We start from the raw sequence: 17,081 nt of genomic DNA on the forward strand, positions 1-17,081 counted from the left end.
ACACTTCAATTTTACTGCAACTTATCGTGGTTTCCCTGGTCAAATTACCAAGATCAGCACTTGAATAAAAATATGAAAGAACCCTCACTTTCTGCGCCCATCTTGGTAGCGAGTTGTTTGAGGGCAGGGTGACGGGAATGGTCTCGGACCTGGCAGCACTTGGGCAATAGCAGAACGATGGGAGGGGATGGATTTCATCCCCTTGAAAAGTCAACCCCTTAAAAATTTTGTCTTAGAATTTCGACTTTTACCCAAGTGGGCGGCACAGATGTTAGTACTGCTGCCTCACAGATGTTAGTACTGCTGCCTCACAGATGTTAGTACTGCTGCCTCACAGATGTTAGTACTGCTGCCTCACAGATGTTATTACTGCTGCCTCACAGATGTTAGTACTGCTGCCTCACAGATGTTAGTACTGCTGCCTCACAGATGTTAGTACTGCTGCCTCACAGATGTTATTACTGCTGCCTCACAGATGTTAGTACTGCTGCCTCACAGATGTTAGTACTGCTGCCTCACAGATGTTAGTACTGCTGCCTCACAGATGTTAGTACTGCTGCCTCACAGATGTTAGTACTGCTGCCTCACAGATGTTGTTACTGCTGCCTCACAGATGTTATTACTGCTGCCTCACAGATGTTAGTACTGCTGTCTCACAGATGTTATTACTGCTGCCTCACAGATGTTATTACTGCTGCTTCACAGCACTAGGGACCCGGGTTCAATTCCCGGCTTGGGATCAATTCCCGTCTTAGAAACATAGAAGATAGAAGCAGGAAGTGGCCATTTGGCCCTTCGAGCCTGCTCCACCATTCATCACGATCATGGGTTGTCATCCAACTCAAGAGCCTAATCCTGCTTTCATCCCGTTCGCCCCAAGTGCCCTCTCCAGCCACCTCTTGAATACATTCAATGTTTTGGCATCAACTACTTCCTGTGGTAATGAATTCCACAGACTCACTACTCTTTTGGGTCTTGGGTCACTGTCTGTGCGGAGTTTACACATTCTCCCCGTGTCTGCATGGGTTTCCTCCGGGTGCTCCAGTTTCCTCCCACAGTCTGAAAGACGTGCTGGTTAGGGTGCATTGGGCCATGCTAAATTCTCCCTCAGTGTACCCGAGTGTGGCAACTCGGGGATTTTCACTGTAACTTCATTGCAGTGTTAATGTAAGCCCACTTGTGACACTAATAAAACTACACGGTAAGTGTGAGGTATCATTAAGCCGGAGGAGGTAAGAGAGGGCCGGCTGCCAGATCAGAATGAATCGTGAAGGCACTAGGCTCGAAGCGACAACATTGCCTGAATACTGAAATCCCTGTACTCCACACTGGCTAAGGGAATATGAACGGAACTTTCTCAATTTGTATGGAAAGCCTGTGAGAGTGGCATTGTTAGGATGCTGTGACAGGGTCGGCACCTCAATTCACCATTCTAAGTTGTTTGCTCATTTAAATGGAAATTGTTCCAAAAGAAACGTATTCGCGCTGATTTAATAGCATCATTCAATTCACACTGGCTCATTCAAATTACTTCCAAGCACTAAACAACCCAAAGAGGAGTGTTGGTGTCTGTAATTCCTCATAGCACCACCAGATGGAACCAAACCCTCACTATCCGACCACAGTCGCGATTGTTTCTGGATTTGTTTGTGACGATATATGGTGGACATCTGACAGAGTCATTTCTAACTGTCTTTGCCACCTGCAGGGTATGATTTCAATCATCCTAAATGCTTTCTTTCTGGAGCACAATTATCAAATGCACTAACGTGCATCAGCGAACACAAAAGAACAAGGTGGTTTGCCAACAGTAATTGGCACAACATTTTAACTCCATGAGTTTGTTGGATGATGGAATCAAACAGCACAGTAGGAGGCCATTTAGCCCATTACGCCTGTATCAGCTCCAGTAGAATTTCCAATTCATCCTACTCCCTTGCTCTTTTTCCAGAGGCCTGTACAGTATCTTCCTTCAAATACAAATTCAATTCTTTTACAAGTTATTGTTGAATCTGCCTTCTTCAAGCACTGTATTCCAGCTCACAACAACTCTCTGCATGAACACAAAATGTTTCCTCCTGCCTCTGATCATCCTGCAAAGGGTGCGTCGGCACGGTGGCACAGTGGTTAGCACTGCTGCCTCAAAGCTCCAGGGATCCAGGTTCGATTTCCGGCTTGGGTCACTGTCTGGGTGGAGTCTGCACGTTCTCCCCGTGTCAGCGTGGGTTTCCTCCGGGCGCTCCGGTTTCCTCCCACAGTCCGAAAGACGTGCTGGTTAGGGCGCATTGTCCGTGCTAAATTCTCCCTCAGTGTACCCGAACAGGCGCCGGAGTGTGGCGACGAGGGGGTTTTCACAGTAACTTAGAGAATTTAGCATGGCCAATGCACCCTAACCAGCACATCTTTTGGACTGTGGGAGGAAACTGGAGCACCCGGAGGAAACAGATGCAGACACGGGGAGAGCGTGCAAACTCCACACAGATAGTAATGCACAACCCAAAAGAGCGGTGAGCCTGTGGAATTCATTACCACAGGAAGTAGCCAAAACATTGAATGGATTCAAGAGGCGGCAGTGTTAATGTAAGCCTACTTGTGACACTGATAAATAAACGAGAAATAAATAAACTTGCCAATCAAATCTGTGCTCTCTGTTTTTTGACCTCTCTGACTTTTCCCTTTTATTCGCTCTTATCGAAACTATTCATCATTTTGAATATCTCTGTGAAATTCCCTCTGAACCTTTTCTGGTTAATCCCCAGCTTATCCAGCACTGGCACCCTCTGTACTAGCTTCACATCCTTCCTAAAGTCTGGTTCCCAGGATGGAACACGGTGCCATAGAGTCTTACTGCACAGAAAGAGGCCCTTCAGCCCATCAGGTCTGTGCCAGCCATCAAGCATCAGTGCTCCTGCCGATTCCTGCAATCAAGGATGTGATAACACCAGAGGGGGAGGTGATGGCCTCGTGGTATTATCGCTAAGCTATTAATCCAGAAACTCAGCTAATGTTCTGGGGACAGAGTTCGAATCCCGCCAGATGATGGAATTTGAATTCGATAAAAAATATCTGGAATTGAGAATCTACTGATGACCATGAAACGATTGTTGGAAAAACCCATCTGGTTCACTAATGTCCTTTAGGGAAGGAAATCTGCCGTCCTTACCTGGTCTGGCCTACATGTGACTCCAGAGCCACAGCAATGTGGTTGACTCTCAATTTCCCTCAGGCCACTCGGGATGGGCAATAAATGTTGGCCCAGCCAGTGACGCCCATGTCCCACGAATGAAGAAATAAATGTTGCCTGGGATTGAGCATTTGACCTTCAAGGAGAGACTACAGATCCTTTTCTTTAGAAGGTTGAGGGGGGACATGATTGAGGTGTATAAGATTATGAAGGGTATGCACAGGGTGAGTAGGGAGCAGCTGTTTCCCTGGGTTGAGGGGTCAATCACGAGAGGGCAGAGTTTTAGGGTGAGGGGCAGGAGATTCTGAGGGGATTTAAGAAAAAAAGTTTTCACTGAGAGGGTGGTGGGAATCTGGAATGCACGGCCTGGGAAAATAGTGGAGGTCGGAAAACTTACAACCTGTAAAAGATATTTGGATGAGCACTTGAAATATCATAATATTCAAGGATATGGGTCAAGTGCAGACTCGATGGGCAGAATGGCCTCATTCTGCACTGTAGTGGTTCTATGATTCTACGAATATGGGATTAGCACGCCTTTAGCGGTAGTTATTGTGGGTGCAGACTCGATGGACCGATGGGCCTTTTCTGCATTGTATGACTCTATAATGGGAACAATTTGTCCTGTGACCAAGTGCTGATTGTCACCTTTTCCCTGCGCTTGTCCTGAGCCCTGTCCCTGCCGACTGCTCCTCTTCTCCCTTGTACTGGACTGGCTGGAGTGGCAGGAATCGTAGTTGGATAGCGTGCTGGAGGGCGATCCCATGTCGAACCTGGCCTGCTGCTGTGACGAGATGGTGGTGTTGGGGGTAGACATTCCCGAGTCGATCTGCTTGTATTCCAGATCTACGGACGGGTCCCGAGACAAGACCCGATGCTCCACACTCTGAAAGGAGACACAAGGTTCTGGTAAAAATAATTCATAATAATGTACAGTTCAAAGTTTGCGTGGTTGCTTGCCATCCCTTCCTCAGTGCGCTCAGTTAGTCCTGCCAGGGTTTAATTCCTCACGATGGGGAGGTGATAGCCCAGTGGTATTATCGCTAGAGTATTCAGCTAATGTTCTGGGGACCCGAGTTCGAATCCCGCCACGGCAGATGGTGGAATTTGAATTCAATAAAAAATATCTGGAATTAAGAATCTACTGATGACCATGAAATCATTGTCAATTGTCGGAAAAAACCCACCTGGTTCACTAATGTTCTTTAGGGAAGGAAATCCGCCGTCCTCACCTGGTCTGGCCTACACGTGACTCCAGAGCCACAGCAATGTGGTTGACTCCCAACTGCCCTCTGGAGTGGCCCAGCAATCCACTTCGTTCAAGGATGACTAGGAATGGGCAATAAATGTTGGCCCAGCCAGCGACGCCCATATCCCACGAATCAAAAATAAAAAATGTCATCTAATCCACATGGACGCACTGGGGGGGGTTTTACAACCTCTCTCGAACGGGACCAGAAAGTCCCACCCGAAGTCAACGGGCATCTCCGTTGTCCGGCCCTCACCCGCTCCGATTCCGTGGCGGGCGGTAGAATTTCGGCGTCTGGTCCCCATCTTCTGACAGAGTTTTAAATAGAAAGGGGATCCACTAGATAGCTGCCCAGACAGGGAAGCGGAATGCTTATCCCACTGAGTGGCGACCAGGAATGGGAAATCCGGATTGGTTTTACTATGGGTCGCTCTGATCCAGGCCCACTGCTGCTCACACCAAGTTCAAATCGAGTAAATGAGCACAGGCCTGGGTTTGACCCTGGGCTTTCCTGAGGGGAAACCCAGGAATCAAATACATACTTTGTCAATTTACGTGCAACAATACCAAACATGTTCCTAATATGTCCATCGTTAAGAGAATAAGCAGTTAGTTACAGTGCTTGAAAGCATAATACATAAAAGCCCTATATATTGTGCTGGCGCCATTTTCAACTCTTAAAAACAACAAGCTGTGTAAACATATGCACGGTGGCACAGTGGTTAGCACTGCTGCCTCACAGCGCCAGGGACCCGGGTTCGATTCTGGCCTCGGGTCACTGTCTGCGTGGAGTTTGCACATTCTCCTCGTGTCTGCGTAAGTTTCCTCCCACGCTCCAAAGATATGTGGGTTAGGTGGATTAGCCATGCTAAATGTGTGGAGTTACGGGGATAGGATTGGGAGAGGGCCTGGGTGAGGGACTCTGTCAGAGTCGCCGAGGACCCGATGGGCTGAATGGCCTCCTTTTGCGCGGCAGGGATTCTATGATATTTTTAAAAATCAAATAAATTAATAAATTCAAAATACCATGGACACTGGAAATCAGAAATATAAACAGGAAATGCTGGGTAAACTCACAGGTCTTGCAAAAAGGCGAAACCAAGATGGCGCTGGAACATGGCGACTTCTTGCCAGCTGTGCCCAGCATAGTCTCTAATTCTCTCTTTTACTCTCGTTCTATGCTTTCAAAACTCTATTCCACCTCCTTTAAACTCTGTAACAATGCTCTCGTTCAATCTCTTACCTTCCCTGCGGCCATCAGACTTTTGAATGGACCTACGTCATATTAAGTTGATCTTTCACTACACCCTGGCTATAAGGCCATAAGACATAGGAGCAGAATTAGGCCTTTTGGCCCATCGAGTGCGCTCTGCCATTCAATCATGGCTGATATGATTCTCATCCCCATTCTCCTGCCTTCTACCCGTAACCTTTGATCCCCTTATTGATCAAGAACCTATCCATCCCTGTCTTAAAGACACTCAATGACCTGGCCTCCTCTGTGGCAATGAGTTCCACAGATTCACCACCCTCTGGCTGAAGAAATTCCTCCTCATCTCAGTTTTAAAGGAGCGTCCCTTCACTCTGAGGTTGTGCCCTCACGTTCTAGTCTCTCCCACTAGTTATGACTGTAACATTACATTCTGCACCCTCTCCTTTCCTTCTCTATGAACGGTATGCTTTGTCTGTATAGCGCGCAAGAAACAATACGTTTCACTGTATCCCAATACATGTGACAATAATAAATCAAATCAAATTGAATCAAGAAAGGCTCTGTGGAGAGAGAAACAGAGTTAACAGGTGGGATGTTCCAGTCCCCACCCACGTCTGGGATTGTCTGATCCCGCGAAAATGGCTTTTGGACCGTCACATTCCCCCGTGGTGCGTCCTGCTACACAAAATTCCCGTCGACATTTCAAATCCACTATGACCCTTATTTCAGAAATAAAGTTCTTAAAGTTTATTTATTAGTGCCGCAAGTAGGCTTATATTAACACTGCAATGAAGTCACTGTGAAAATCCCCTAGATGCCACACTCCGGCACCTGTTCGGGTATACTGAGGGAGAATTTAGCACGGCCAATGCACCCTAACCAGCACGCCTTTCAGAATGTGGCAGGAAACCAGAGCACCCGGAGGAAACCCATGCAGACATGGGGAGAACGCGCAGAGTCCACACAGACAGTCACCCAAGCCGGAATCGAACCCGGGTCCCTGGCGCGGTGAGGTAGCAGTGCTGACCGCTGTGCCACCGTGCCACCCTAAATATTAATAAGCTAAAGGCTTTTTCACCACAACTGGCATCTCAAAAGTGCCTCACAGCCAACACAGTCCTTCTGGAGAGCAGTCACTGTTGTAATGCAAAAAAAGCCGCAACCAATTTGTGCACAGTAAGCTCCCACAGATGGCAATGTGATCATAACCTGATGATGTGTTGTTGAGCGATGTTGACTGAGGGATCAATACCGGCCAGGACATTGAGGACAGCTGAACAGACCCAAGACAGATCTTACACATCGAGTATCTTCATTTCCGATCTGGTCACAAAATACTGAAGCCGGGTTTGAAATTAAAATCTGCCCAAGCCTTACTGCAGTTGGAATAATGGTCGGAGCCTCCGGGTACGACAGCAGCCAGTACCTCAGCCAGAAACTCAACAAGCAGTCAATGTGGGCTTTGTTACGGGGCTGCGATCTGCCTGAAATCATTACACTGCACAGCCACTAATTTGCACAAACACGCCTCGCTCTTGCGATCTGTAGATTTTAAAATGTTTAAATCGAGAGTCCCACATTTCCGTCGGAAAGACATAAAGTTGACCTACCTTTTCTAGTGTCCACTAAACTATTTCCAAAAAGTGCCACCATCTTCACTACCCCAATAAATAGTTCAGACAAGAATTGCTTACGTTGCCCATAACTTCCTGAATATTGAAAGCTTGCAAGAGAAATTGTGTTCCTTTGCAATCTTGTATGGTCCAGGCTGCAGTTAGAGCTTCCATATATGTGTGTGTGTGTGTGTGAGCAAAAGCCACAATCACCTGTGTATCCTCAGGAAGTGCACATAATGTTCTCTCAGGGATTCATGGCAAAATAATTAGGCCTTTTGTTAGCAGTTTTTTCGGATACCACATGACCAGCTCCACTCATTAACACCCTCACTGCCGAGGCTGTCACACTTTGCACAGAACGGACTTTAATCGTTTGTTTTTTTTTGGCAGATGCTACCAGGCTGCTTTATTCTCTCATCCACCCCTTCAAAGAAACTGCAGCTTGGCTACTTCGATTGGCCAGTGCGAAGAACGGTTCTGTTCTCCACCGTGCACTCAGTGTGACCCTTCTCCCTACTTCAGTTCTTTGTGAATGCCACAATCGAACTGTAAACTTGGCACACTGGCACTAAGTGCCATGCTGCTCTGCATGCTAAAACCTTGGAAAGTCTTTAAACAAGAAGGGCCAACGTGTCCCATCGAGGACTCTGCCTGTTTTCATCTTCGATGGCTTTTGCTGGGCAATGATTGTGCGGGCGGCAACTGCCCCCAACCCCAAAGCGAGTACCAAATGGGCAGTCCTCAATTCTATCATTCATTCAAGGGAAACCAGCATTTATTGCTCATTCAGAATTACCCTTGAGAAGCTGGTGGTGGCAGATTACGACCTGAATGGCTGTAAATTGGGAGAGAGGGAGTGTGCAGCAGGACCTGGGTGTCCTTGTGCACCAGTCGCTGAAGGTAAGCATGCAGGTGCGGCATAAGTCCGTAAGACATAGGAGTAGAGTTAGGCCACTCCGCCCATCGAGTCTGCTCCGCCATTCAATCATGGCTGATTTTTTTTTCTCATCCCCATTCTCCTGCCTTTTCCCCATAACCCCTGATCCCCTTATTAATCAAGAACCTATCTCTCTCTGTCTTAAAGACACTCAATGACCTGGCCTCCATAGCCTTCTGCGGCAAAGAGTTCCACAGGTTCACCACTCTCTGGCTGAAGAAATTCGTCCTCATCTCTGTTTTAAAGAATTTAGCCTGAGGCTGTGCCCTCCGGTTCCAGCAGGTGGTAAAGAAGGCAAATGGTATGTTGGCCTTCATTGCAAGAGGTTTTGAGTACAGGAGCAGGGATGCATTGTGGCAATTATACAGGGCCTTGGTGAGGCCACACCTAGAATACTGTGTGCAATTTTGGTCTCCTTTTCTGAGGAAGGATGTTCTTGCTCTCAGCGGAGTGCAGCGAAGGTTTACCAGGCTGATTCCGGGGATGGCGGGACTGATGTATGAGGAGAGATTGACTAGGTTAAGATTGTTTTCGCTGGAGTTCAGATGAATGAGGGGGGATCTCATAGAGACTTATAAAATTCTAACAGGACTAGACAGGGTAGATGCAGGGAGGATGTTCCCAATGGTGGGGGAATCCAGAACCAGAGGTCACAGTCTGAGAATACAGAGCAAACCATTTAGGACGGTGATGAGGAGACATTTCTTCACCCAAAGAGTGGTGAGCCTGTGGAATTCATTACCACAGGAAGTAGTTGATTCCAAAACATTGAATGTATTCAAGAGGCGGCTGGATATAGCACTTGGGGCGAATGGGATCAAAGGTTATGAGGAGAAAACAGGATTCGGCTATTGAGTTGGACGATCAGCCATGATCGTGACGAATGGCGGAGCAGGCTGGAAGGGTCGAATGGCCTCCTCCTGCTCCTATCTTCTATGTCTCTATGTCCTTTTGAACCACTGTAGTCCATGTGGTGTAGATGCACCCAGGGTGCTGTTAGGGAGGGAATTCCAGGATCGTGACCCAAGTTAGGATGGTGAGTACTTGGAGGGGAACTTCTAGTTGGTGTTGTTCCCATGTGCCTGCTGCCCTTGTCCTTCTAGATGATAGCGATCGTGGGTTTGGAAGGTGCTGCCTCAGGAACTTTGCTGAGTTCCTGCAGTGCATCTTGTAGATGGTGCCCACTGCTGCCACTGTGCATCGGTGCTGGAGGAAGTGAATGTTTGTGGAAGGGCTGCCAATCAACTGGGGCTGCTTTGTCCTGGATGGTATCGAACTTCATGAGTGTTGTTGGAGCTGCACTCATCCAGGCAAGAGGAGAGTTTTCTATCAGACTTGTGCCATGTAGATTTCAGACAAGCCTTGAGAGTCAGGAGGTGAGTTACTCGCTGCAAGATCCCTAGTCTCTGACCTGCTCTTGTAGCCACAGTATTTATATGGTTGAGTTCAGTTTCTGGTCAGTGGTAATCCCCAGGATGTTGATAATGGGGGATTCAGTGATGGCAAAGCCATTGAATGCCAAGGAGTGCTGATTAGATTCTCTCTTGCTGAAAATAGTAGTTGCCTGGCATACTTGGACATACACTGCTCAGTATCTGAGGAGTTGCGAACGATGTTGAACATAATGCAATCTTCAGCAAATTTCTCCACCTTTGACCTTATGATGGAGGGAATGGCATTGATGAAGCAGCTGAAGCTGGTTGGGCCTCGGACACTCCCCTGAGGACAGCGATGTGCTGGAGCTGAGATGATTGGCCTCCAACCACCACAACCATCTTCCTTTGTGCCGGGTATGACTCCAACCTGTGGAGAGTTTTTCCCCTGAATCCCATTACTCCAGTTTTGCTGGGGCTCCTTGATGCCACATTCGGTTAAATGCAGCCTTGGGCAGTGTCTCACATCTCTGTTCAGCTTTTTTGTCCATGTTTGAACCAAGGCTGTAATGAGGTCAGGAGCTGAGTGGTCCTGGCAGAACCCAAACTTAGCGTCCATGAGCAAATCATTGCTAAGTAGGTGCCACAGAAACTGGAAACTAGAAGCAGGAGTAGGCCATTCGGCCCTTCGAGCCTGCTACGCCATTCATTTTGATCATGGCTGAACATCGAATTCACTATCCTCATCCCCCTTCCCCCCATATCCCTTGATCCCTTTAGCCCCAAGAGCTATATCTAATTTCTTCTTGAAATCAGACAACGTTTTGGCCCCAACTACTTTCTGTGGTAGTGAATTCCACACATTCACCACTCTCTGGGTGAAGAAATTTCTCCTCACCCCAGTTCTAAAAGGTTTACCTCTTATGCTCAAATTATGACCCCTAGTTCTGGACTCCCCCACAATTGGGAACATTCTTTCTGAATCTACCCTGTCTAACCCTGTTAGAATTTTATAAATTTCCATGAGATCCCCCCTCACTCTTCTAAACTCCAGTGAATATAATCCTAACTGACTTAGTCTCTCCTCATATGACAGACTTGCCATCCCAGGAATCAACCTGGTAAACTTTTATACAACCTGGTACTCCCTCAATTGCAAGGACACCCTTCCTCAGACAAGGACACCAAAACTGCACACAATATTCCAGATGTGGCCTCACCAACGCCCTATACAATTGCAATCTTTTAAGGAGCAGTTGACCAGAGTGCAGGACAGGCATGTGCCTGTGAAAAGGAAAGACAGGAAAGGCAGGATTCAGGAACCGTGGTTGATCAGGGAAATTGTGAGTCTAGTCAAAAAGAAAAAGAATGCATACATAAGGTCTAGGCAATTAAAAACAGATGAAGCATTTGAAAAGTACAGGGAAAGTAGTTAAGAGTTCAAACAGGGAGTTAGGAGGGCAAGAAGGGAGTCACGAAATGTCCTTGACAGACAGGATTAAGGAGAATCCCAACGCATTTTATACATATATTAGGAACAAGAGGGTAGCTGGAGAAAAAGTTGGTCCACTTAAGGACAAAGGAGGGAAATTATGTGCGGAACTAAAGGAAGTGGGTGAGATCCTTAATGAGTACTTTGCATCGGTATTCACAAAGGAGAGGGACACGTTGAATGATGGTGTCTCGGAGGGGTATGTAAACCCTTTGGAACAAGTCATCATTACGAGGGAGGAAGTGTTAGATGAATTAAAAAACATTAAGGTAGACAAATCCCCAGAGCCAGATTACTGAGGGAGACAAGAAATGAAATTTCTAGGCCTCTAACAGAAATCTTTCTTTCTTTGTTGGCCACTGGTGAAGTCATAGAAACATAGAAACCCTACAGTGCAGAAAGAGGCCATTTGGCCCATCGAGTCTGCACCGATCACAATCCCACCCAGGCCCTACCCCCTTAGCCCTACATATTTACCCGCTAATCCCTCTAACCTACGCATCTAAGGACACTAAGGGGCAATTTTAGCATGGCCAATCAACTTAACCTGCACATCTTTGGACTGTGGGAGGAAACCGGAGCACCCGGAGGAAACCCACGCGGACACGAGGAGAATGTGCAAACTCCACACAGACAGTGACCCAAGCCGGGAATCGAACCCAGGTCCCTGGAGCTGTGAAGCAGCAGTGCTAACCACTGTGCTACCGTGCCGCCCAGAGGATTGGATGATAGCCAATGTTTTTCCTTATTTAAGAAGGGCAGCAAGGATAACGCCAGTAATAGTGAAATTGTTGGAGAAGATTCTTCGGAATAGGATCGATACACATGTGGAACTGAATGGTCTTGTTAGCAACAGACAGCATGGTTTTGTACGTGGGAGATCATGTCTCACCAATTTAATTGAGTTTTTTGAGGAGGTGACAAAAATGATTGACGAGGGAAGGGCTGTGGATGGTGTCCACATAGACTTTAGTAAGGCATTCGACAAGGTCCCTCATGGCAGGCTGGTGCAAAAGATTATATCTCACGGGATCAGGGGTGAACTAATTAAATGGATTCAGAACTGGCTTGGCCATAGAAGACAAAGGAAAGCGGTGGAAGGGTGTTTTTCTGAATGGAGATCTGTAACTAGTAATGTTCAGTAAGAAGTCTCACAACACCAGGTTAAAGTCCAACAGGTTTATTTGGTAGCAAATACCATAAGCTTTCGGAGCAATGCTCCTTCGTCAGATGGAGTGGTCTCTGTTCTCAAACAGGGCACAGACACAGAAATCAAATTACAGAATACTGATTAGAATGCAAATCTCTACAGCCAGCCAGGTCTTAAATGTACAGACAATGTGGGTGGAGGGAGCATTCAACACAGGTTAAAGAGATGTGTATTGTCTCCAGACAGTACAACTTGTGAAATTGTGCAAGTCCAGGAGGCAAGCTGTGGGGGTTACTGATAATGTGACATAAATCCAACATCCCGGTTTAGACCGTCCTCATGTGTGCGAAACTTGGCTATCAGTTTCTGCTCAGTGACTCTGCGCTGTCGTGTGTCGTGAAGGCCGCCTTGGAGAACGCTTACCTGAAGATCCAAGGCTGAATGCCCGTGACTGCTGAAGTGCTCCCCCACAGGAAGAGAACAGTCTTGCCTGGTAATGTTCCGCAGGGATCAGTGCTGGGACCTCTGCTGTTTGTAATATATAGAAATGACTCGGAAGAAAACGTAGCTGGTCTGATTAGCAAGTTTGCGGATGATACTAAGACTGGCAGAGTTGCGGATAGTGATGAAGATTGTCAGAGAATACAACAGGATATAGATAGGCTGGTAAATTGGGTGGAGAAATGGCAGATGGAATTTAATCCGGATAAATTTGAGGTGATGCATTTTGGTTTATCCAATTCAGGTGGAAGCTATAAAATAAATGGCAGAACAATCAGGAGCATAGACACACAGAGAGATCTGGGAGTACAGGTCCACAGATCCTTAAAAGTGGCAGCACAGGTGGAAAAGGTGGTGAAGAAAGCATGTGGCACGCTTGCCTTCATCGGACGGCGCACTGAGTATAAAAGTTGGCAAATTATGTTACAGTTGTATAAAACGTTGGTTCGGCCACATTTGGAATACTGTGTCCAATTCTGGTCACCACGTGACCAGAAGGATGTGGAGGCTTTGGAGAGAGTACAGAAAAGGTTTACCAGGATGTTGCCTGGTATGGAGGGTATTAGCTATGAGAAGAGATTGAATAAACTGGGATTGTTCTCCCTGGAAAGACTGAGGGGCGACCTGATCGAAGTTTATAAAATTATGAGGTATAGATAGGGTGAACAGTTGGAAGCTTTTTCCCAGGACAGAAATGACAATTACAAGGAAGCACAAGTTCAAGATTATGGGGGAATGGTTCAGTGGAGATGTGCGGGGGAAGTTTTTTTATGATGTGGAGATGCCGGCGTTGGACTGGGGTAAACACAGTAAGAAGTCTCACAACACCAGGTTAAAGTCCAACAGGTTTATTTGGTAGCAAATACCATATCTACCATTTGCTACCAAATAAACCTGTTGGACTTTAACCTGGTGTTGTGAGACATCTTACGAAGTTTTTTTACACAGAGGGTGGTGAGGTCCTGAAATGCACTGCCAAATAAGGTGGTTGAGGCAGTTACATTAGCCACATTAAGACTTATCTTGATAGGCATATGAACCTTTGGGGAATAGAGGGTTATTAGCTGTTGGTTCGACAGGTAAATGTGATCGGCGCAGGCTTGGAGGGCCGAAGGGCCTGTTTCTATGCTGTACTGTTCTTTGTCCTTTGTATCCCTATCCCTACACTCAAATCCTCTCACTATGAAGGCCAACATACCATTTGCCTTCTTTACTGCCTGCTGTGCCTGTGCGCTTACTTTCAGTGACTGATGCACGAGGACACCAAGGTCTCGATGAGTATCCACCTCTCTCAATTTACACCCATTCAAGTGATAATCTGTCTTCCTATTATTGCTACCAAAGTGGATAACCTCACATTTATCCACATTATGCTGCATCTGCCATACAGATGCCCACACACTCAGCCTGTCCAAATCACGCTGAAGCATCTCTGCATCCTCCTCACAGCTCACCCTCCCACCCAACATTGTATCATCTGCAAATTTGGAGATAATACATTCAGCTCCCTCTTCCAAATCATTCACATGTACCACTTGATAGAACTGTCAATGATCCCTTCCATCACTTTACTGATAATTGAAAGACTGAAGGGGGTTTAATTTGCTGGGTTAGACTTGTCCTGCTTTTTTTGTACAGGACGTTTCCGGGCAATTTTGCCAGGTAGATGCCAGTGTTGCAGTTGTACTGGAACAGCCTGGCTGGGGCACATTAAGTTCTGGAACACAAGCCTTCAGAACTATTGCTGGAATATTATCAGGGCCCAGAGCTTTTGCAGAGTCCAGTGTCTCCAGCCGTTTCTTGATATCATGCGGAGCGAATCAGATTGGCTGAAGACTGACATCTGTGATGTTGGGGATCTCTGGAGGAGGCCGAGATGAATCATCCACTCAGCACCTCTGGCTGAAGATTGTTGCGAATGCTTAAGCCTTATCTTTTGCTGGGCTTCTCCATCATTGAGGATGAGGATACTTGTGGGGCCTCCTCCTCCAGTGAATTGTTTAATTGTCCATCACCATTCATGGCTGGGTGTGGCAGGACTGCAGTGCTTAAATCTGATCGATTGGTTGTGGAATTAGTTCTATCTATTACTTGGTGCTAATGCTGTTTGACACACAAGTAGTCCCTGTGTAGTAGCTTCACCGGGTTGACACCTCATTGCTTAGGTATGCTTGGTGTTCCCGTTAGCATGTCCTCCTGCACTCTTCATTGAACCAGGTTCATCCCCTATCTTGAAGGTGATGGTGGTGTGGGGATAGACCGGGCCATGAAGATGCAGATTGTAGCTGAGTCCAGTTCTACATCTGCTGATGGCTCACAGTGTCATAGATGCCCAGTCTTGAGTTGTAAGATCTGTTCTAAGTCTAACCCATTTAGCACAGTGATAGTGCCACACAACAGAATGGAGGATATCCTCAATGTGAAGACAGGACTTCGAAATTAACAAGGTGGCCACTCAGACCAATACTGTCATGCATCTACGACAGTCAGGTTAGTGAGGAAGAAGTCAAATATGGTTTTCCCTCTTATTGGTTCCCTGAGCACCTGCGGCAGTCTAGCAGTTATGTCCTTTAGGACCCAGCCAGCTCGGTCTGTGGTGGTACAACCCAGCCACTGTTGGTGATGGACATTGCAATCCCTAATGCAGAGTACATTCTGCACCCTTACCACCCTTGGTGCTTCCTCCAATTGGTGTTCAACATGGAGCACTGATTCAGCAGCGGAGCAGTGATGGAGGGGGGGGCAATGGTTATCAGTGTTAGGAATTTGGGGAGCGAACAAATGTTAACAGTTGAACTTCAGATGAAAACAAACAAACAAGAATGTATCTAGAAGAATAATGAGATGCAATTTGCTGAGTAAAAAGATTAGCAGGCGTCTAGAGAAATTGAGGTGCGAATTGCCATATCAGAAAAACTGTTTACCAGAAATCAGTGGATCTATACAAATGATAACTTCTAAAGGCAAGGAATTTGAGAGACATAGACAGAGGAACCCACAGGGTGGAATATCAAAGAGACTGAACAATATAACTGTCAGCATCCCCATTGAGGAAGGAGGGTAGTTTTCCATCCAACAGCCAGACAGAGGTCTGTTTTATCTAACATTGAGAGCCAGGAGTAGATATTGTCCTTTGAAAAATGCAGTTTATTACCTTGGCTGAACCAGCGAAAGACATTTTCCCAGACTTGGTTGTCTAAGCTGTATCGTGTGGTAACTATCAGCTGGATTTGATTTACAGAGTTACTAAAATGGATGCTGTTTGGGGGAAGGGGTGTCTCAGTGAGTTCAGGGAATGTGGGCATATTTTGGGAACAGGGGATAATTACAGAGAAAAGGGTGTGCTTGGTTAATATACCTGAATGTCATCGTGTACACTGACATAACTGACAGGGGAGAATAGATTTTCTCTTCCTCCAACCGATACGAGCCAGCACCACCGTCTAAACTGACACAATGACTGGCACAAAAAGCCCATTCACTCCATCCACTGCAGGGCAGCAGGGTGGCACAGTGGTCAGCACTGCTGCATCACGGCGCAAGGGACCTGGGTTCGATTCCCAGCTTGAGTCACTGCCTGTGGTGAGTTTGCACGTTCTCCCTGTGTCTGCATGGGTTTCCTCCGGGTGCTCTGGTTTCCTCCCACAGTCTGAAAGACTTGCTGGTTCAGTGCATTGGCAATGCTAAATTCTCCCTCAGTGTCCCCGAACAGGCGCCGGAGTGTGGTGACTAGGGGATTTTCACAGTAACTTCATTGCAGTGTTGTGTCAGCTTACTTGTCACTAATAAATAAACTTTTAAAAATAGCATTAACCTATGGTGGTAACTAGCTTTAATCCTTCAATCCCTCACATGTAGGAAGAAAATCTCCCTCTCAGACTCTTCAACAAAACGAGAGATACTTTTCCCAAAACATGCAATGATGACACAAACATCTTTCAATGTACAGTTGAGCTGTGCAAGATGAGAACAGATTTTTTTAATAGTTAAAATAAACACCTTAGCTATCGGCCTAAACAGGCCCAGGCCAATTGAGTCATAGAATCATAGAATAGAATCATAGAATCCTAGAGTGCAGAAGAAGGCCATTCAGCCCATCGAGTCCACACAAACCACAATCCCACCCCGGCTCTGTCCCCATAACCCCATGTATTTACCCTACTAGTCCCCCTGACACTGAGTGGCAATTTAGCATAGCCAATCAACCTAACCAGCGCATCTTTCAAACTGTGGGAGGAAACCAGCGCACCCAGAGGAAACCCACACGGACACGGGAAGAACGTTCAAACTCTACACAGACAGTGATCCAAGCTGCGAATCGAACCCAGGTCCTTAGTGCTGTGAGGCAGCAGTGCTAACCACTGTG

At 46.7% G+C, this 17,081-nt stretch overlaps 1 protein-coding gene across 8 annotated transcripts in view; it reads right to left on the reverse strand.

Annotated features, from left to right (window-relative positions):
• espn (espin) overlaps window positions 1-17,081 on the reverse strand; it is a 281,984-nt gene that overhangs the window by 112,849 nt on the left and 152,054 nt on the right. For all 8 annotated transcript variants that reach the window (XM_078238747.1, XM_078238745.1, XM_078238746.1 and 5 more), the window contains one exon: window positions 3,833-4,070. In XM_078238747.1, coding sequence (XP_078094873.1) covers window positions 3,833-4,070 — 238 coding nt within the window. The remainder of the gene's footprint in view (window positions 1-3,832; window positions 4,071-17,081) is intronic.

This window comes from Mustelus asterias, chromosome 22, assembly GCF_964213995.1.
Source record: "Mustelus asterias chromosome 22, sMusAst1.hap1.1, whole genome shotgun sequence".
In the NCBI taxonomy this organism is placed as follows: domain Eukaryota; kingdom Metazoa; phylum Chordata; class Chondrichthyes; order Carcharhiniformes; family Triakidae; genus Mustelus; species Mustelus asterias.